The 23580-nt window shown below is 43.9% G+C and overlaps 1 protein-coding gene across 1 annotated transcript; it reads right to left on the bottom strand.

Moving 5' to 3' along the window:
* Positions 1 to 761: 761 nt before the first annotated feature.
* LOC119164919 (uncharacterized) lies at positions 762 to 23238 on the bottom strand. The gene is made up of 8 exons (XM_075873295.1): positions 23157 to 23238; positions 12396 to 14112; positions 11182 to 11251; positions 7511 to 7911; positions 4481 to 4959; positions 4367 to 4404; positions 1612 to 2380; positions 762 to 829 (listed from the first exon to the last, which is right to left on the bottom strand). Exons 2-7 carry the CDS (start codon positions 14081 to 14083, stop codon positions 1619 to 1621), a joined length of 3438 nt encoding a protein of 1145 aa, XP_075729410.1. The 5' UTR covers positions 14084 to 14112; positions 23157 to 23238; the 3' UTR covers positions 762 to 829; positions 1612 to 1618.
* Between the last annotated feature and the right edge of the window lie 342 nt (positions 23239 to 23580).

Here is a 23580-nt window from a genome sequence, read left to right as displayed (position 1 = left end):
GCAGCCCTTTAAGCAAATCAAAATAGATGGCCCATTTCATCATCCCATCTCCTTCACTTCTAAACACCAACATTAGATATTCTTTGCACAAAAACTTCATGCCGAAAATTCGAACTAAAGGTAATGCATTTTCTATATTGAATTGAATCAAAATCAATGACCCTTAGCTCATTTATCAAAGAATTAGTTTCTTACATATCTCCTAAAGCATACTGCTGAACTTCTTGATCTCTATGCGTAGTATTGTAATTTTTTTCCTCCCCATCCATTAATTTTTTCTCATGCTTACGACTATGTTCAGGAAGTCCCAATTCAGTCTCAGACCGAGTAGTTTTTCATAACACACGGCCGCGATAGTGCAAACTGAGCACTATGACATTACATTCATATGTGTAGCATTTTTATCAAATTGATTAAAGCAGTACTAATACAAAAATCATTCAGCCATAGACACTGACATTACACTCAGAAGTGTAGCATTTTCTCAGTGTCTACAGCTGAGTGTTTTTTTGTACTAGTACTGCTTTAACCAAGTTGGCGAAAATGAGCCAACCTAACATCTAATGCATAATAGGGTATAATCTAGACAATATTGGTAGAATTACAGATTCACAGCCAATGGGCTTTTCTCTAGCATTCAAGCTATCGTTCTACAAGCTATAATAAGTATCCTGCATAATTTTGCACCTCTTCTCATAGAGAAAAAAATAAGTTGGCACCCAAGAGACCACAAAAGAGAAAATGCGTGCAGTCAATAGAACTCCACAAAACAAACGCTTTATTTTTTTTCTTGCTTTGTCTCTTCTCACTATGACCACCTTCATGAATTCTGAAAAATAACAATAATACATTCAGCCAGTTCCACACCATGAAAATTATCATCCTGATCGTCTAGCGTCACTGTCTTTTTCTACATTTTATTCACTCCCCCTATCATTACAAAATAGAATTTTTTGCTCTCTTTATATAACTTTCATGCTGATTTCAAATATGTAATTGGTTTTGTTGTAAGTTGCGCAGTTTTCGTTTTGTGCCATGACTAAATAATATGGTTCGCATCTTTTTATGCCATTAAACTCTATACAAATAACTATCAAGAAAGTGCATATAAGACATTTTAATGGATAAGAATAATTGTAATGTCAGAATTCCTAGAATTCTCCACCAATACTAATGATTTTCTGTAGCTTCGTAATAATTATGGTTTAAAGTAGAAATTTGCACCCTTCATGTGTTAAGAGATATGCGGGCAAAATTTCATCGTGATTTAGCAATCAGAAGTACCAAAATTATCATGTCTCATTTCAAGCAGTTGCTCAAAAACGGATCTTGAGAAAAATGCATTTAAAAGGTATAGCTCACAGCTCATCTATGGCGCAAAGATATGTAATTTCTTCCATCATGAGAGCTTGGTAATCATATTTATAGCATGTGGCTTTAGTGAACCCCTCATGCGAAATGCCATGGCAAGCAGCCAGGTGACAATATCCAGTGGACTCTAGACTCGCCCTTGGATCTTCCAGCCTTGAGACACTGTGCCAGTTTGGCTTCTCTGGCTACTCCTAAGTATACCAGTATCTTATCTCCTAAGATGAAAATGTGCCTCTTTACCTCTACGCTATGGGTCTAGCAAGCCAAGCCGGCGGATGTCATCTTCCGACAGCTCTTCGCCCTCCACCAACGAATCGTCAAACGCAATGCCGAAGTCCTGCACGTCTTTCTGGTTACTTCCATGTCCCTGAAACGGGCTCACGTCCTGCCGCATCTCGAAGCTGGACGGCTGCCCTCCACCAAGCCATGTCTGCTGCGACACCCGAGCAGGAGAAGAAGCTGCGGCGACACCAGGCTGCTGGGGCACATTCGAAAAGTGCCAAGAGGAATGGATTGCCGCTACAGGTGATTCTGCTAGCACAACAGAAGTGGCATTTATGTTGGAACTGGCCTGTGGATGTCCTTCAAACTGGCTCGTGGACGCGCACCAGGAGGCACCTGGCTGATGCAAAATGTTCGATGTCTGCCGAGCAGAAGCGATGCTCACTGGCTCTGGCTTCCGTTCCACCAGAGCGGATGATGGAGGGATGTGGAACCCAGGTGGCGGTTTAACTTCCCGTTTCCGCACAGCCGCATCCAAGAATGTCTCTAATGGCCGCGAAGAGGCCGCAGCAACATCTGGCTTTTGCGATACGTTTGGACAGGACCCCGAGCGTGGTTGCCATTCGGTAGTCCCCACTGCAGTACCGTCGTCGCCCTGACCTTGCGATGTTGGAGCGTTTTCTGAGACCTGTTTTTGCCAGTCTTGCAAAGCATCTTTGATCTCTGCACAGATCTGGGCCCAGACCTCTTCTTTCGTCATTTCCACAATGCGCTTGTACATTTCCTCCTGGATAGGCATATCAAAATGTGCAGCATGTAGGTGCTGCTACACGCAACAAGGTTCTGTATTGTTCGAACTAACACACAATTATAAGGCGATCGCATGAGTAGTAGAGCCCAGCGGCCGTTCTTGTGACCGATCTCCTTCCTGCACAGATCATGCTGGCTATCTCGTATTAGTGCATGGACATAGACATAGCATGCACATTGCGTAGTTCCTCCCAAAGTACATACACTTTATGTGTCACCAGAGACACACAGGAACTATTTTTACATCGTACATATGTGCAGTTATTAGCAGTATTATATCGTGTAGACTAAGTAGGTGCTTAAGGCACCTATTTAGGTTTGGACACCATGCATGCATAGATGCTCATAGTGCTGGCGTATAGTGCCTTTGCACAGCCAAATGCGATTGAGGGTTCGACTTCAGTTTGCAGTAGCAACAATCTAATAGGAGTGAAACGCAACAAAAGTCTACAAAGTTAAGAGTATTTGGATCCCCAAGTAAGAAACACACCTAAGCATGAGGTCTTAAACAGTCCTTGACCTTCCATTCACAATGTCCACATTCGTACTTCAAAACCCGAAGCCTGTGACTGACCTAGTTGAAACTGCCTTGTGAATTTAGGTAGTTCATTCCCTTGCAATTAATTTGACTCACTAGAAAAGGCAGGAACCATTTTACAACCTGCATTGGTGTCGAATGGGTGCAGTGCAATCTGCAGCAACTCAATAGAAAAAAAAATTGGGGGCAGCTACAGAGGACTGAAAAAACAGCAGAGCTGGTGACCTTTTGCTCTGTACCTTCAGTTCTCATTCCAACCACCTTGCCAAACCAGACATGGCTATTGCCGTCCCCTTTACTCTCACTTCAGTTTCTCACCCTGTGCTTATGCTATAATAGCTATGCTGTTCTCCTCTCCCCTCCCCTGAGCCACGCATCTCCCACCACTTACTATATTATACTATACATGGCTACATGTTTTACTCTCTCCCGTTTTCCCTTATTGCCCCCACTTCACTTTCGATTTCCCTTGATATACTACTATATTAATGACTACTCTATGCTGTAAGTATCCTAGCGATGCTATAATCCTTACTTTTTTCTACCCCTCACTATGCTGTAATTTATAGTATACCCTGGGTGAAATTGCGGAACGATTATATTCCTAGCTTTTTCTATGCTTTTTGCCACCGTTGGCCATCCGCAGTTGGTCAGAGCGATGCTTCGACCAATCGCTGATTATTGATATGCTACGACCAATCGCAGACTGCTAATGGCGGCGAAAAGCATGCATAGAAAAGGAGTAGAATCGTGCCGCAATCACACCCCCTCTCATTGTTCCGTTTGCGCCGCATCACTGTTCTTCACCTTCACTTCCATTTCCCATCCCCTTATTAAACTATATTTACAAGGTTATGCAATGCTTTACCCTTCCCTACTGCTTTCCTTGCCTCTCCCTCTCCTATCACTCATTACCCTCACTGCCCTTTCCCAAACCAGTGCTGTCCTGTACAATCCATGGCTATGATATGCTAGAAGCTTCTCAACACACATTCGCTTACTATTAAGCATACACGCCCAGGTATGTTCAGCTTTGCACCACAGAAGCGTGTGTCTCTGACACATCTGAACATCGATCGCTTTCACTCAGCCGATCTGCTCTGATGATGTCGACCGTACACAGTCGTCGGTGCTCCCGCTGCCACGTTCGCACGGTTGAGCGCTGCCTGTTCTAAATTGCCGCTTTTAGGTGGCTATGGGTGTACAATCGGCAACTTTCTCCTGTAGGTTCCTTTGCACCAAGCTTAAACAGCTCCACTATTAAAATGTTAAAATGAATATAGTATTGGACACATTTTTCAATAGTCAATCATTATTTCTAAATGAAGGGTACGTTCCATTCCGAGAGAACGTGCAGTAAACACCCAATAGATGTCATGAAAATAGTAGATGGGAAAGAAGCACAAAAGTGTGTTGCATACTCACATTGAAAGGAAAATTTCCTTGTCTGGCTTTACCGTCACCTGCAAAAAACAACTGCATTTTAGCATGGATTTTCTGACATTCGCAGGCAATAAGCCAGTTGAAGACCCTCCTTACTTGATGTCAGTTCTGGCAGATGTCTTGTATCTGTAGAATGGGGCTCAGAGGTACGAGAAGGGGCCACTTTCATCTGCAAGGAGGTGTCCGCAGTTTGTGATGCCACCCGTAGAGATTCCCGGTACGCTTCCATTTGTAAGTTGCTATTGTCAGTTAGAGACATTGACTGTGGGAGTGGCGAATAGGCTTTTGGTTGCACATGTGTGCTGGTGCGTGAAGGCAACAGTGTACGTGTTTGGTTCACATCCTTCTGTGGGCAGATGTTCACCTGTGACATCACCTGTGGAGCTTGCTGGTAAGCTCCAGTTTGAGGCTGGATACCGATGCACGGATGGGAACGTGTCGGTGGCTGGCACGCATCCTCTTGGTGTATGTTCACCTGCGGTGACTGCCTGTACATTTCCATCGACTTGTGATGGTTGCCCACAGCTGGGCCCCTCTGAGCATCCTTGAACAGGTTGTTGAGCTCCAGCGTAGAGCTGCAGTCAGAATGGGCAAAAGGTGCAAGGGTCACAATGGCAGGCACAGTTGTCACTGACAACTTAGCAAGATTGGCAGTCTTTTGGTGTACACTCACAGTTAGGTGAAGAAAAACAAACAATATAAGTGATTGAAGAACTCAGGACAAGCGTTTAAGTGCAGATTTATGTATATTGGTCCATGTATACATCTCTGTTTATCAGTTAGTGTGACAGTACTAGTGAGAACCCTTCAGTTACATAAGAACTTTTAGATGCGAAGCAGCTCTTTGACTAGCCCGTGTAACACTGTCCGCCCGTGTCTCCGGGTCAACACGCTCCCCTCGCTGCAGTTGCTGGAGCGATGCCAAATAGGTCAAGTTGCAGCTGCGCATTGACGTCACTCTCTCCCTTACCCGAAGCAGCTGCTAGCTCCTCTGCCAGCTCGCAACACACTTCTCCCTCGCTTCACCCTCTCCACTACTCGACCGCATGTCGAGTGGAAACACTGGACAGACTTAGTTCTGCGTCCGCAGCAGCCATACGGACGCAGCCTGCCATTGCAAATGGCTAGCAGGCTGTGTCCGTACGGGTTCTTCGGACGCTTGACTATATCCGTCTACTCTTTCGACTCATTTATCTGCAATGAAACTTACACGAAACCCAACCCACCTCCCGTGTCTTTGTGTTTGAATACACGTTTACTCGAGTAAACGCTACCAATATTCGCTTCAAATCATTCTTCTAGCACCCGCGGCGACGCCTGTTTCAACGGGGTAAACACTGTGTGCACCGCTGCTGCTTCCCATTTCATCGGAGTTCCCTTCGGAAAGATGGTCCACAATTTTTTAAGCATCCTTTAATTGATCTTTCCTTCTGCTTTCCCAACCATGAAACACCAGGCGTTAACATCAACTAACTCTTGCTGCAACACTGAAGTGCTACACTTTTTTTTAAATGCATATCACAAAACTCTAGGAGGCAAAAATTAATCCAGAGCCCAAACTACTCTGCTAATTCGTAAACAGGTGTTGTGTTTCGCTGCTAGTGATTATTAGCTATATCTGAGCGCTTTGTAATGGGTGGACTTTCAAAACACCTACTCGTTCAAGTCGCATCTTTTGATGCCTGGTGCGATATTATGCTTCTGTCACGCCGTATTGTGGCTCTGTAGTAGAACGCCTGCTTGCCATACAGACGACCTGGGTTTGGTCCTCACTTGGAACTGAAAATTTCTAAAAATTTTTATTCATTTTATTTGCAGCTTTCTCGGTTTATTGGTCATAGACAAGCTTTTTTGCTCATAACCAATGACGCAGACGCCAATGCTGGAATTTTCGCAAAACAAGCTCTTCCATGCTATGGAATTAGAATTCAGAGGTTAAATATCTGTCTAGTTAGTATTGGTTCACAATTGCTGAAGCACAAAATACAAAGACAATATAGAGAAATGAAATTGATTGATATGTGGAGTTTAACACCCCCGAAACCACCATATGATTATGAAAGACGCCGCAGTGGAGGGCTCCAGAAATTTCGACCACCTGGGGTTATTTAACGTGTACCCAAATCTGAGCACACAGGCCTACAGCATTTTCGGCTCCATCAAAAATGCAGCCGCTGCCGCCGCCGGGATTCCGACCCACGACCTGCGGGTCGGCAGCCGGGTACTTTAGCCATTAGACCACCACGGCAGTGCTAGACAAAATCACAGAATGAAGAGCCGAATGGTGAAAAAGGCGCTTTCATACAAACACGAAGCTCGTGCATGCTTGCTAATGACACGTTGCGACACTTACACGTCCAAACACACCGGCCCTGCACAAGCGAAGTGAAATGCCGGAGAGATAATAAACTTCCGTCAAGCAGGACGAGTACTTGTAGACATACGAAAAATTTTGATAAATAATTGGCAATGAACTTGTTCGTAAATATATACGACTGGTTTTCATTATTTCATGCCGGTGTTTTTTGTTTAGCCACAAGAGGTACGACAAGCATGTGGGGTGATGGTGAGCCTTGCGCTTGGTTGAGCGAGTAAATGTTCAACAAAAAAGAAGGTCAGTGGCCCAATCAGGAAAAAAAAAGAGAGAGGCTCTAAAGCCAAAAGCAAGAACTAACCTAGAACTCTCCTAGAGCTAGCCTAGAATGCTAAAAGTTATTTTATGCTAAACAAACCCCCGTATTCAGAAACACTGCTTGACTTGAACTTGACGTGTCACCAACTCCAATGCAGCACAAATGCATTTCGAACACGCTGTCTTTAGGCAGCACAAACGCACAGACGCATTTCAAACGCACTGAATTGAAAGCGGTTTCAAGTGAAATTCAAGTCGAGGAGCATTTATGAATAAGGGGGTAACTCTTGTTATGTTACTTTTTTGCCACAAGCAAGCAGCGACTAGAACCAGTTTTCTGCCTTCCTTGCTGAAATCAAAGCACCTGCTGCATTCGAAGTTGAAATTATTATATAGTCAGATGAACTTCTTTGATCTAGCGGATAACTCGGCAGCTTCATCGACATCTGACAGTATTCGCGTTGTAGCATGTATGATAGGAGATTCAAGCATGCCTTTGCAAGTCTTTGATAAAAGTGTTGCTGGACCCGCGGCCGCAGAGCTGCTGCCTGAATTCCTCCTCGGTTAGCCGCGGCGCTCCCTTTGGTTTTGGGCCCAGCCAGGCCACATCACAGTGGACAAAATCCTCCCCGCCCACTCGGCCCACCATGTAGTCTACGTTGATTATAGCCCCTTTGCGCAGCACTCGTGTCAAATTGTTCAAATACGGCCGTCCCTCATTGTAGAAGTTGTCCACGGTAATCGTCAACTCCCGGACACTTGGGCCTTCCCGGACTTCCACGATGGCAGCAGATAAATCGACCTCCATCACCGTGCCCTTCAGGCTCACAAAGCTGTAGACCTTGGGCTCCTTAGCTGAAGGATGACCTCCGGCGTCCATGGCGGTCAAGGAAGCCTGCGAAACGTGCAAGTTTAGTCTCATGCATAGACCAGAGGTTGAAAACAAGAATGCAGACAGTAACAAGAAAACCGATTTTTTTTTTCTTCAACTGCTAAGCTGGCATTTCACAGTACAAGAAGCGCTCTCTAGCTGTGACAGCATGCTTGGAGAATCTGAAAAGATGCGAAAAAAAATATAGGCGGCAAAGTCTTCAGATTGTTACGCTGCGTCACCCTGACATCACAGATTCAGACGACGTCTGTCATAGCAAACATTTCAATGTCTTGTTTTTTCTACTTTGGCCACATAATTAAATTCATGATAGTTTACCGAAACTTGGGGTGAGATTCATTTTCACATTCTAGGTGTGACAATTTTCGGGAAACTGTCACAGAGTCAATGTGGCCCAAATATGACAGTATGACAGAAGTAAGACATTGATGCCTGTTCTCTATCGTATTGTTATGATGAACTTTTTATAAATGAAATTAGCTCTAACCTCTATCTAAATGTTCCAGTTGACGCTCGACAAAGTAGCACACCAGTCACTATTTGCTTTTTTCACTTAATCGTTTTGTTTTAGACTGGATTCGTGCTTTTTCAACGAATAGGATGCAGTTTGTTTCTGCTAATAATCGTTTTCTAGCAGAAGCCCTGTTCGGTCCGGAGTACCCCAACGCCCAGTCACTGGACCCCTCCTTTTTCTAATATATATTGCCGATCTCAAAACCCACATCCCATGTAACGTGCGGGGGTTAGCAGACAATGGTGTCATTTACTGTCACAATCTATAACACAGAACGTCTACCAGAGTATGTCTACCAGAGTACGTGCTGTGAAACGCAGATTTTCTGTCAAAGCATGCAGTATCTTGGCATCTTCAGCAACTTTTCTTCATCCTCACATCACAAGCATCATTACCAAAACTAATCGCACATTAGAACATTTTCGAAAACGCTTGCGTCTTGCCCCCTCAACCGTTAAACTACTAGCTTATCCAACATGCGTACGGCCCAAATTGGAATACACATGCTCTGCTTGGGGCCCACATCAAACTAACTAACCTTTCTAAACCATTTGACGTAGTACGAAGACGCAGCTCGCTACTTTAAAGATGCCTCACACTAGCTAGTGTTACAAAACATATCTCAAGCACATCTTGATAACCTGGAACTATGATGCCTTAGGGGTTACGTTGTGCCCTTTTCTCAAGTTTTATTGTTGCTCTCTTAGTACTTCAATCTTGCCTGACAACCACAGCAGCCTGTACCACCAGTACAGCCTGCTGTGTACCTACGCTCTTCTTTTATAAAGACTGCAAGGGACCGGAATGCACTTTTTAGGCACAGCGAGAGACTGAAGAAGATGGAAGAGTACAGAAGTGAAGCAGCACAGATGCGCCCTGTTCCCAAACATGCTGCCTTGTCAACTAATGCAATCTTTCAGTACTATTGAAATGCACCACCCCATTCTACATGGTACTTACTCTACTCCGACCTGCATACCTTCAAGTGTTCCACTGAATCATAGTCATTAAATTTATTAACAGCCCAGTCCTCGTGTGAAACAGCATGCTGAATTAGTTGAGGCATTAGTAAATAAATAAACATAAGAGGTACAGATATTCTCTCGTGAATTTATAGAGAAAACTTTATAGGTATGTTTTTCTGCATAATATTGGACCCGAGAGAGAGAAAACTGCTACAGGTCTCTCAGAGAATGATCTCTCAGTTTAAGCTGACTTACTGTTTCCCTCTATCGTCTATTTTTTTTTTATTAATGTATATAAGGAGAAATGTATATAAGGAGAAATTGGCGCCAATGCATGGCGCCTGCTACTCCTCTGCTTGTAAAACAGTCCTCTCATATTAGCAAGCAAACACAAGGCTATACAACACCCACGCACAAAGTCAAAGTTCTTCAATACGAAAATTTGTCCACGCAGCACAGAAGCACGGAATTGAAATGTTCATACAAAGAATTAAAGTTCACTAAAATTTTGTCAATGGTGACCACGTCTCTCAGAAATAATCTATTAAATGCTGCGCTAAAACTTCAACAACAATAAGGTTTTCACAAAAAAATTTCCTTCCAATATGAAAACAAGAATATTGTAGCAAAACATACCAATTAACAATAACATGAACACATTTTTTTCCAATTTAGTACTTTTGCAATGCTACAGATTCCTTCGGAAATTCAACTACACATGCACGAGTGCTTTATTAATTGGCCGAAGATCTTCGCTATTGAAGAGGGCTGCTTATTCGAAGAATTCAGTTTTTGTAGAAGATTCTTTCCAGGTGCATCATATTTGTTTACAGCGTAGAAGAATGTGCTCTACGTCTTCTTCAGATTATCCACATGAGCAGTGTCACCTGTTATTTTATTATTTCGCACAGGAAGCCCTTGTTGATGTATCACTCATCTGTAGAGGCAGCAAAGATATATTATTCTCCTAGTGTGCTTCTAGTGCCATGCAATCAGCTGCATCGTTTCCTATGATTTCATAGTGGCATGGTACTCACTGGAACAATATGCTGTGGCTTAAATCTTTCACTATAGTGAAAGTTTTCATAAGCCAGCACACTAGCTTTAATGCCTAACCTTATTGCCACAAACTAATGATTGGCAGTAGACATGTGAAGCATCAAGCAGAGTACTGCATAAAGCTCTGCAGAGTCGTCGTGAGATGGCTGAGTGTTAGAAGCTTTTTTTTTCCTCTTGATATGCGAAATGCAGAATGCAAACATAAAACTCCGATTCAGACATGATCCATCGCCATACACATGAATACAGTCATCCCTGTAAATGAAAAAAAAAGGGAACCAAAAAATGCCCGATATAATCGCGGTGAGAAAGAAACAGCCGCATTGTTCGACACGTATTGAAATGCAATGCCACTGGTCTAAAAGGGAATTGTGTATTTATCAGGCTAATGGCATTACCTTTTGACACAAAGCAGACAGTGCGACTGTTGCTTCCTCACCAATATTATATGTTCTTAACACGCATCATTCTTTTGTTTCGTTTTCATTTTCCTGTATATATTTTCCCTTGCAATAATGCACACAGTTGTTTGTCAACACTTTTGTTGCATGCTTGTTCCCCCTCTGTCCTGTTTCATCAGTGATTTTTCATCAATGTATAGAGTACCAAATGGCCCTTCAAGACACCCTTCCATGATATATGATTGCAGTAGCAACTTCTGTAAACAATTCTACTTTTAAAATGTCTGAAGTGCGGCGACCAGAAGGTCAAAGGCGATACAGTGCGGTCACTTACGATTCCAGTGACTGACGGCCACTTGGGTGCTTCTAGATCCTGTAAGCTTCTGGATCCTCCTTGCTGTCCACTGCACAGAAAAATGTTGCCACCAAATAGAATTGGCAAAGGTTTAACTATTGTAAGCCTAGTTGCAGCGAACAAAGGTTATGTTTAGCCTTGTTTTGCAAGGACCACTCGGAGCTCAAAATTTAGTAGTGGCATTGGAGTCTACAGCCACCTCTAGAGGACTTTCACACATGTGATAACGAAGATGTGTGCAACTCCTATGCCCCTGCTTGTCTTGCCCTTTTGTTTGCCGAGTGGCGTTCTTCGGCTCGTCTCTCCAAGACTCCCTTTTCACTGTGCAATGAGAAGAGCAGGCATCGCGTGCACCCGCTAGCAGCCAAATGGGTTCTTATTAAACACAACTGTGTCAGTTGCTCATGACGTCACTTAATGGGACAGGTGACATCACAAAGGCTGCTGGGGATAGCAGAAACAATGAAGTTACGTAGTTGCGTGGTACCGAATTGGTGAGGTTCCAAGCAAGCACAGCGAGCAAATTGCATGGCACAACGTCACGCCTGCCACGCCTGGGCTTCAATGTGTAAAGCCCATTGCAAGGCAATGAATGACCTTGATAGACATGGCATAGTAGAACGTGTGCTCTAAAAATAAAACTGGTGCTCGAAATCTGAGCACAGACTGCGTTCTCGACCCTTCCATCACACCTGCTTTAACAAAGTGATTAAGTGCCCACATTTCCTTTACCTGCGCAATAACATTCCACAGCAAACTACCGATACAAACATTTAAAAAAGAAAGCTCAGCAAGGCAGCCATCACATATCTCCCACTTTCTCAATCACCATTTTTTGCAGTGCTCAAAAACATGACCTTTGAGATCTAATTTTGTTACGGGTCATATTCACGCCAGTGATTCTTGAGGTCGCGGAATCAAGGCAGTTGTCGAAGACCGAACAACTTTTACCTGGCAATAAAGCGAATGCCAAACTGCACAGTGCTACTACTAATGCACAAAGCTAATGCACGTAGCATGGCATTTGCGGCAGCGTTTTCTACCTGAAAATTGGGAATAACTATTTCCTGCATAAAGCTCATGTAGACATGATACAGTGGACAGCCGTGAGATGTTTATAATTGTTTTACTTTATACGAAATGTTCAAAGCCACACCGTTTCAGCAGATGCATTGAACCATTTAACAACTTACCCCATAACGTCGGCGAGCCTTTCAGCGCTTGCCCTGCCCTTCAACATCAGGCTGAACTCTGTGGGACTGATGAGCCGATTGCACATGGGCCGGTCACCTTGCCACACGACGCGGCAGCACACCTCGTCCTTGCCGCCGACGGTGCAGACCAGGTAATCTACTTGGACGACGTCACCCTCCTGAAGGACACTCTTGAACTGACCCACGCGGGGCACCCTGTTCTTGTGGAAAGTTAAAAACTCGATGTTCCTGCACCCCTCGGGCTCCTGAACCTCGCATATGGCACGGTTGTCGTCGACGACCTTCAGGATGCCCTTGCTGTTTGGGTAGACTGCCACGTTATGCTCCGCATTGGCACAAAACTTGGTCGGTGCTTCAACATTGTCAGTACCTTTACAAGGGACTGCAGGCATATCTGCCAGGGCAAGGGGGAGGGCACTGCGAAATGCACACTCGCTCTGATCGACAAGTGGATGCAGAGGCCGATCACCAGTCCACATGAGCGTGGCCACCCACTTGTCCTGTTCTGCTTCTACTGCATCCACGAACACCTCGACTTCGTCCTGGAGTGAACAGTCCTTCATCAGCTCAACGAATGACTTGAGCTTCTTCCCACCACAGTACGCCACGTCGACCACCACTCGTACAATGATGTTCTGGTCGAAGGCCGCGACAAGGCCCGTGTTTTTTGAGTTCGGGTAGAACGCACCCCTGATGCCCGACAACTTTTTACGTGCAGAGAACTCTTTTGTTTTAATGGAGCGCTCCGCTATTTCACTGTACGACAGAAAAGCCTCATCCCCACTGTCGCTCGCTTGCCCGGACTGATCACACGGAGCCTTCGTGATGTTAGTGGCCAACCACTTGGCGATGGTGGACGGCTTGGGATTTGAACGAATGTCAAACTGCACCTTGCTTCCAACCTTAAAGATGTCATCCAAGTTCTTCCTAGGCTTGAGCAAGGATCTGTGCACATCGTGAATGTAAAAAGCAGCGCACTGTTTATTGTCCTGTCCAAACACAATGAACCCGTGGCTCGGGTTCACTGCTTGGATTGTGCCGATACGCCCATAAATCACGCCACTCTCAGCTTCCCTGGGCATCCGACTTGGCGCAGGGTTCTGTTGCATCTTTTTCAGTGCTTGTATACGGGTTGCCTGATATTTCGCCCTGTGTCCTGGTGGGCTTCTCACAGCGTCTATTAAGACACGGTCACCTACCTTAAGCCAAGACTTCGTCAAGTCGTTGTGTCTGTTCCCATCAAAAAGCCTCTTATCAAAAAAAACGCTCACGCAATATGGAGGTTCCAAGCACACGAAGCCATAGAGCATCAGCAGCTTTGAGATGCTGCCGGCGACGTTGTTAAGCTCGGCAGGTGGGTCTCCACTGGCTAATTGTTGTTGCTTTTCAGCCGGCTTACAGCTTTTCAGCCTGAACTGTTTTTCGCCAAGTCCTTCGAGTGTGTACACTTTGTCCTGGACTACAACGATAGAGTCGGGGAACTGCTTTGCTATGAGCTTTATCGTGTCTTCATTTGCGTTATAAGGACCGAGCACTGATCGTGGAAGTTGCGAGAGAACTCCCCGCAGCCTGCTAAGGTCCACACCCTCTTCAGCTTTCACGGCCTTGACAAGATGAGCCAATATGTGGCCAAGTGCAGCAAGGTCATCGTGGTCGGAAAATGACATAGCCACTGGCGGGTAGTATGACGTGAGCACTGCGAGAACATTTTTGATGATCACCATGGTGCGAACCACCAAGTAAGAATTGAAGAAACTTTAGAAGCAGCAAGATGGTACTTCCCAAGTAACCATGGATATCCGCTGGCTGTCCATTATGAATACAAATGTCTGGCCGTATGGATATCCAACACGGATAGCCAATGGACGTACTGTGAAAATCAATGTCCCAAGTGGGTGTTTTCTGGATGTCCGAACTGTCCAGATCGAGCTGTATCGATCGAACTGCATGTCCGATCGGACATTAAGTTTTGAACATTGACTGGCTGTCCATATAAGGACATGCCATAGATATGTGCATTAGCTGATCAATTATCGTATAAATAGTTTGCAGTGAAAATATATATAGCTCTGCAGAAACCCGGGTGACAATCTTGTAAAATTTCCTTGAGAATGCTACTATAAAATCATTCAAATTTCGGCACCCGCATTTGATCCCAGGATGTAAATAATTTTGCTTCCTGAAGCCGAAAAATCTGTTTGATTCAATATGTGTATTATATGTCATAAGAAAGTATGTATTTAGTATTATTATTATCGTATGTGAACTGACGAAAATGCGGATCGAGCGCATCATAGCAGTCACCATGTAGGCAAACTCATGTGGCCTCAAAACTTCTCATCAAGCAGTGCACCGCGGTTGCTCAGATTTCTCGAATGTACACGTCATGTAAGCCGTGTCCTTCTTGATGTGTAGGGAGAAAACTCGCATCATTGTGCCCATTGTCCCGAAACCTGCTTGACCAGCGGCGCGCACTGAGGGAAGGAGCATGGGAAAGGAAGGTGTTTGTGTCGTGTTGCACATGTGTACGCTAAAAACAAAAATCAGGCGCCTTCTTCCTCTCCTAATCACTACCACCACCACCACGCTGAGCCGGTCTTCGAGCGGCAGAAGGCAGATTTTTTTTTTTCAAGTGCGCCCATGTGGACATCAACAGCAGCATGTGAAGTTACAAAAGATGAGTTTACTACAGGAAACACCAAAATGCGACTCGAGCCTGCCACTGTTTTCAGCAAAGATTACCACGCCAAGCAGCAGCAACCCCGCTCATTCGCACGGCACGGATAAGGCCACGTGTTTTATGTATGTTCTTTACATCTCATATCAGACATTTATCTGTTCTTATCACACGTTAACTATTGTCCATCATTTGTATAGGCCCTGCTAATATGTGGCATGCTTCCAGTTCTTCATTTGCTCGCATATTCCTTGCTATTAACCGATTTAACACAAGGACGCGCTCCGCGTCTCTGCACTTTCTTTAGAAGCACGTGCTACACCCATTAGTTTTTTTCCTGTGCTTGTCTGTATGTACTTATTGCAGTTACTAGAAGAACATTGGCATAAACTTGCACAAGTTGGAGTTGTTGCTAATCACTTAATTTAATAAACCCTCAAAGAAGCAATTGCTGCCTTCAAGAAGTCATCGTACTTGAAGGCAGAAGGGAATTGAACACTGAAATATTGTGAACCTACGTACACACTTTCACAATCATGACTGCAGACTGAAAGTTATGTGCTTCTTAGCATTGATATATGTTGATATGAAAGGCTCAATTGTTCTTGAAAGCCCACTTAGACTCATTTCTTTTTAAATGCGAAGCATTTCTTAGCGAACTTCGACAACTTTGAGCGTATCTATCTATCTGACCGCTTATGTTTGGGTGCTTTCGTGGTCACCCCCTTGGCGTGAACTAAAATTACTATGGGAGGGTTAGATGGTTTTACGAATATGACACGCTGGTCACAACATGAATAATGTCACTATCCCGCCACATACGTCGTAAAACACTTCTCACCAGACAGTGACAAATACCCACAGGTGATGGCACTTAAAGTCTACTCAGAAAGGACGAGAACACACATGGGCAATTTTAACGAGCGAGCGTTAAGAAATACAGGACATCGGTAGCGTTGACCCCACAAATGCAAATAATAAATGTCAGAGTCTCAGCTGGAGTCAAACCCAAACATTCTGCACCGCAATGAAGCACTTTACCACAGAGCTACACCAGGTATCAGAACAATAATTTTTAAATAAACACTAACACTTCTCACCAAACAGTGACAAATACCCTAAGGTGGGTATGTGCCACTGGTATGCAGGTATGTGCCACAGGTGATGGCACTTAATATCTACTCAGAAAGGACGAGAACACACATGGGCAATTTTAACGCGCGAGCGTTATGAAATACAGGACACCGGTAGCGTTGACCCCACAAATGCAAAGAATAAATGTCAAGTCTCAGCTGGAGTCAAACCCAAGCATTCTGCACCGGAATGAAGCACTTTGCCACAGAGCTACACCAGGTCTCGGAACAATACTTTTTAAATAAACACTAATCTTTGTGAAACTTCAATAGTGGTTGCAGTGTGGCCTACCCAATTTTATAAACATTATATATCTACTCCTTTGATACAGCCATCACGTCAGGTTAACGTCACTTTTGGTTAGGTGCCATGTGCTGAAGTTGATTTATGTAGCAGTTCCCAGGGCCAGCTTCCTCGCAAGCATCAGCTCTTCATGTCAGCTTTTGGCGTTGCTAATCCGCATGTTTCAGTTGGTATCATTGCGCAAGTCAAGTGCAATCGACTGGTTATATAAACATCTGCAACTCTTCAACATATGTCTGTGTGTGCAACGTTTGTACATATATTTAGCGTCGTTTTATGACGTGTCGCTTACAACACGGTCACCTTCCCTCTGCATTCTTCGCACGTCAATTCCCAGGTATGTGGGATCCGCCCCGAATATTTTCTTTTTTTTTGAGAATTCATTGAAAGGTTTTTCTTGAATATGCACTAGCTATATACACACAAACATAGTATATATATATATATATATATGTATATATATATGTTCTCTGAAGGGTCTGTAAATGTCCATGTTGGCTGTCCTAGGTGGATGTCGAGCGATAGTACAACTTTTACCTATGTACATTTGATATACGTCCACTGGACACACAGTGTACATTCGTGGACATTTGATGGATGTCGGGAATATCCTGAATGTACGTTTCGTTGTATGCCGACCAGATATCCGTGGTTACTTGGGTTTTGAGTACTTTGGAGCGCCTTGTTGCAATTACATGCACACTGCTGAAGACGTCAGAGATCTGCAAACACTTATCATCTAGGGCTTCATGTCCTGCAACCACGATATGATTATGAGATGCCATAGTAGCGGGCTTCAAAAATTTTGACCATGTGGTGTTCTTTAATGTACACTGATATCACACAGTACACGGGCCTCTACTGTTTTGCCTCTGCCGAAAAAGCGATAGCCATGGCCGGGATTGGACTCGCGACCTTCAGGTCAGCAGCCAAGCACCTCTCTAACGCTATGGCGTTAGTAAAGATCATACTTAAGTTGACAAACATCATCCCAAATAGTACTGGCATACTCTAAAGCAGTACTGCTGTGTCTCTAAATACCATAAGCAGCAACTGAATTTGTACCTTCTCAGTTTAAATGATAACTAACCTGTCCACAAAGCCTGAATCTTTATTTGGAATTTATACATGATCAGACCATGTAACTTCAGATAATGAAGACATCCAAATGATTCGATCGGCAGAGTCTCTTTCATAAGTGTCGTTTTCTTTGGCCCCACTTGGCCCAACAAGATTAAGTGTTAAGGTAATGGTAAAACTAACCTAGTATTATTTCTCGCATCGATACACAGCATGACAAATGTTGTAATTATGGTATGAGTGCCAATTCTTTTTGTGCACAACAAACTGCGTAATTTTACTATGTGATGAACTAGAAATGCTTTACCAGGCTGTAGTGCCCCTTATAGGCACGGGCGCACTTACCGCTGCTTTTGCAAAACTACACAAACTGAGCGGTGGTGCAGCGCGGGATGTCATCCTTGCACTCAGCTAAGACTGTGACAGGTAGGGTACAGTCCACTACTGTAGTCGACTGTTTTACATGTATCTACACCCCCAAATACAATCTTCCCAGGTCTCGTTTTAACAACGCTCTTAGTCCTAATCAAGTATTACACATGGCAAGTATACTCCTTCCTAGCCCAATACTTGATACAGAACACCCACCAAACATTACTTCCCTATGTTCACTTACAAGGGGCCTTTATGCACTTTTCCATGATTTCAGGATTAAATAAACCTTTTTAATTCTCATTAATGATCTACCCTATATACAACAATTACCTAGAACCACTACCAACTTTTTATCAGCATTTCTGCAGTCCCAAGAAGTTAGCCTCGCTAAGTGAAATGACCGCTGGTTTTCAAGAGGCCCACGCGAATGTTTGAAGAAATGCACAGAGCGCGGATCGCCTGCATAATTGACGCGTGCAATTGTGCACACTGCCACCGAAGGGGACAATAAAGCACCATCGCAAAACTTCTTCCCTGCCTTGATTACTTGCAAGATTTTCAGGTGCCACAACCACACTACGATTGTAAGGCCCACTAACACACTCAACTTTAAGGGCCCTTTTGCAGCAGAGCTGTTGGGGTCGAGCTCAGCCACGTGCTGCAGATATAAAATGACCAGCACCATAAACCGGCATGAGCTCACTCAATCACCGCCGAAGTACTTTCAACTTTGTTTCAGACAAAGACAACTAATGTGTACATTTGTCCTGTCTAGGAGGTGTGACAAAAAGGCACGAGTGCCTGACTGGGTGTCACATCCCTTTCTGGACACACATAACTCAAACTCTAGTACAGATGAGTAATGAGAGGAACTGCAATGCGTGGCTCCTAATCGGCGCTTGACGCCCATGAGTTTTGATAATTTTTAGAGGACTTTTGCTGTGCGTAGTGGAATTCGCCAAATTTCTGGGGCACATAGGCACTATAGATGTTTTATAGCAAAGCTTTACGGTCTAGGATTGGCCAGCGGCATTGAGAGAAAGTGATAGATACACAGACTTCAAGTAGGGGTGTGCGAATAGTGAAATTTCATATCGAATCGAATAGTGCTGCAGTGCCCCAAAAAATCCATTCGAGTATCTATTACAAAAGATGTCATTGAAAATTGAAAGCAGGAACAAAAATCTAAATATGCTCCCGCCATCAAGTACATAACGTGCTAATTTACTTCTTGAGAAAAATTATAAATAAGCATGTTAATGGAAGAGCTGCTAATTTAGTCGGCAGCGGCTTTTCTGACCCATCTGCTAACCGAGGAAAGTACAGCAGCAATTTTCTTCTCCTATGGCCACGCAATAGGCTATATCTGACAACCATAACGCTATACTTCTTCATTATGAGTGCTCGAGACCAAACGTTTTTGGGCGCCTGTTCGCAGCAGCATGTTAATTGTGTGCGGGAAGGATGGAAGTCTCTGAATGAGCGGCGCAGCGGTGGCAACTGGAGAGCATGAACACATTTTCACGTGCGAAGGCTATCATTGAGGGTTCCGAGGGCCAAAGTCGGGAGGCTTTATATATAAACCTGCAGCCTACGTGACCAAACTCCGCAAAGTCTGTGCCTTCGTTTTGGTAGCAAAGCTGTGAAAGGGCCTCAGCCTTCTAAAGTGTTTTGTTTTGCGACCATAAATTACGCAATTTTAAATTTTTTTAGTAAGCATGCGCTCGGTTTCGAACCAAGATATTGGTGAAAATGCCTGCTGTAAGATTGTGAGCTTTGGTTTTAGCGACCCCACCTAAACCAAGTGGCTCTGACGGCCACTGTCGTGCTTTAGATCCTGTCGAATTAGTCGGAACTTCTAATATTATCTATTGCAAAATCTGGTCGAATCATTTTATTCGAAACTCAAATATTTCCTCACTTCTACTAAAAATATAAAAATAGAGCAAGCACACTCATGTATATTCCCAAAGCCTAGTCAATCTTAATGCAAGCTATGCTAACTGTTGTTTTTCTAGAATCGTTTGCAAAGATATAAAATGCCCATTAAAGATAAGTACAAAAACAAACTGCAACATGCAGCTTGAAAATTTAACCCACCAATCTTTGATCATCTGCCAACCTTCAATTTCGTGTCGAATTCCCAAAAGGTAGCTTGGAACTATAGGGTAAAACTACAAACCACATTTGCCCCACAAAAATCCAACAAGGGAACCATGAATACTGTGTTACTTTTTTTTTAATTAGCATGAATTGAGCTATGCACACTACAATATACCGGGAGTCTTTAATTTGAACCTGTGAAAACTTGTATTACGTTAACATTTATTTTATTAACATTTTGCTCATTACAAACAAAAGTAGTGTTCTGAATGGGTGGTGTAAATTTAAAGCAAGGTCTAAATGTGCCTAATACACAGCAATTATCTTTGAAAATATGTCGGAAGTTCACGACGCATGGCCATATATATATATAAATTCTCACTGGAATCGAAGACTCAAAGAATGTAGAAAATAAGGAGCTTTAGCAATGGGTGCAGCAAACAGATTGAAGAGGGTGCACATAACACACTGCGATTTCACAAGAAGTATATACATCTTACACGTGACATCATAAATACAAATGCATGAAATGATCATGCAAGCCTGGCTACAGAATAAATGTACAATCATGATCAACTCTGCGACAAAATCAACTGGGGCCCCATAGACATAGAAGTAGTAAAATTTCAGTTCCTAAGATGGTAAATGAAATGACAGGTTTTTTTTTTTCAGAAAATATTGTTTACCAGGACACTTATATATATAAAAACACGGAAAAACGAGCCTTTAGGTATACACTTCTTTCCTTATTCATTAACAAGGGTCTCGTACTGGTAGACTTTGTGCTTTTAGGTTGTATAGGAGGGACTATTGGTCAGCTGCCCACTCGTAACAAGTTTACGTGCTACGTAACGCCAAACAGGCTCAAAAGAGTGTGTCACACTCGCCGCCATGGCTACTGGTGGCACTGACCGACACTCCCACGTTTAATTCTCATATAAACCCTATACAGTGGCTATGAGTGGCTGGGGGGATAGCTGTCGTGGTAGCTCAGTGGTAGAGCATCGAACGCGTCATTCGAAGGTCGCAGGTTCGGATCCTGCCCACGGCAAGTTATCTTTTCACCCATTTTTCTTCATACTTACATTACAATTCCGTTTAATATCTTCCCCTATACTTTCCTTGGCAGTATTGTCTGTTAGATCTCATTAATATTGTGTAAAAACACGGAAAAACGAGCGATCTAACAGACAGTAATGCCAAGGAATGTATAGGGGAAGCTATTAGAACCAATGGAATGTAAATAAGAAAGAAAAGTGAGTGAAAAAATGACCAGCCGTGAGCTCACCGCTGGTTATTTTTTCACCCACTTTTCTTTCTTATTTACATTCCATTGGTTCTAATAGCTTCCCCTATACATTTCTTGGCATTATTGTCTGTTAGATCTCATATATATATATATATATATATATATATATATATATATATATATATATATATATATATATATATATATATATATACATACATACACACACACACACAGAGTCCACCAGGAAGCAAAGATCGGGCCTACCTCATTTTCAAACTGTCAATTATAGTCAACCATTCAATCTGCCCCACAATATCATATGCTTGAATGCTAATGAATTAGTTTTCATTAATTGCAGGTAGTGCTAATCACGATATACAAAATTATAGTGCATTCAAATCTGGAGGAACATCGGACGGCTTTCCACCCAAGAAATGTGCGCCCTTGTTTCTCGATGCAAAGAAAAAAAAAAAACTGCAGGTCAAGTTATATCCTCGGCAAAGTATTAACCACATACCGGTAACCCTAGAACGCGAGCTTTCTAGCAAGGTTGAAATCTCACATCTCCGTGATTTGGAACGCGCACTAAATAACGGCAAGTAGGTCGTCAATAAATAATGGCTGTAATTACCGCGACACATTAGAGAGCTTTAGAATACCGTTTGCACGCGCTGCGGGCGTCATAATGCCACCCACACGTAGTGGGTCGACTGCAAGAGCGGCTCTACCATCTGGAGGAAAGAAAGAAGATTGTGTGTCTCTTCTCGGCTCGAGAGCCAGCCACGACTGACGCATCGCCCTAGAGCTAGCTACCCGGTCGTTACAATCTTACATACAGCGTTTGCCCTGCTGCAAACTGCAACGCACGGTCGCCATGACATATTGTAGCCTCGAAACCAGCGCTTGCGGGCACACGCGGGATTTCCAAATTTCGGTCGCCGTGACATCGTAGCCTCAAAACCAGCGCTTGCGGGCACATGCGGGACTTTTGGGCACAGTTTCGGACTTTCTGCGTGCGGTCCGCGTACGCAGACTCGCGTTACGACGCGTGCGCAGTGGCAGCGACCGCAGCGCAAGGGCTCGCGGTGCGCTATTCTAAAGCTACCTATTAATTAGGTTGCGGATTATCACGTAATACGTCACCGAACGCCAGCTTTTCAGCAGGCTTGGAATCGCACGTCGCCACGACGGGGAACGCGTTCCCATTAACGGCGAGTAGGCAGCCAATCAATAAAGGTTTTAATTCCCGGGCCAAACTAATTAGGTAACGGATTATTGCGTAAAACAACTTCCAACGCGAGCTTGTTAGCATGGTTAAAATCGCACGTCGCCATGAAACGCGTTCCAATTAACGGCAAGTAGCCAGCCAATCGATAACGGTTTCAATTCCCGGGGCAGATCAAGTCGCGGATTGATGCGTAAGCCAACTTCGAACGACCGCTGGAACCCCTGCAATGATCGGTGAATAGCGAATAAACGCGTTCCTGGTCGTAGTTGACACATCGAACGCGCATCGTGAAAGACATCGGCGTCTCGTGTGTTTTGTTAAATCGAAAAATGCGGTGGTCGTGACATTTAAACCCATACGCGTACGTTTCAACCTGCGATAAAGACAGATTGCCAAAGACGACGAACGGCAATCGCGCATGAAACGTCACGCAAAAGGAGTTTGATGTCCCGGCGAAATCCCACGTTTCGCGCAATTTGGAGCCTCGCTCCTCGCCAGTATTAAAACAAGAAAAAGTGCGAATCAGATCAGCGACAGATTGACAGCGAGGATGCCCGAGTGTTGCCATGTCAAGGAAAGAGAGCTTACCGGGACATGTCTGCGCGACGCGCTGCTGACGACGCAATGACTGTGCATCTTCGAACACCCAGGCACGTAACACGGCTGGAACCCCGAGGTGATGATGATGATGATGATGATGACCTCTTATGGATGGTGCTCACCCACAGAGGCGGATGGGCCAAGAACCGGGCGGCAGGATACTTAAATGAAACTAAAATGAAAAGGAAGCCAATCTGAAAAAGTAGTTTCAAAATAATATTACCAAAAAAAAAAACTAAAATGTTTGCTGAGCAAGCGGTCAAACCATCTCTTGTTTTTGATAGACATAACTACGAATTATAAACTAAATATCCGAAAAGGTTAGGGTTCACTAGCACGGTAATCTTTTAGTTGCGTTGATGTAATCAAACACTGTGGAGCATACATCCCCGTGGCAGTAACCAAATGAAGT

The sequence above is a fragment of the Rhipicephalus microplus genome, chromosome 9 (assembly GCF_043290135.1).
Source record: "Rhipicephalus microplus isolate Deutch F79 chromosome 9, USDA_Rmic, whole genome shotgun sequence".
In the NCBI taxonomy this organism is placed as follows: Eukaryota; Metazoa; Arthropoda; class Arachnida; order Ixodida; family Ixodidae; genus Rhipicephalus; species Rhipicephalus microplus.
This window is presented reverse-complemented; position numbering and strand designations above follow the sequence as displayed.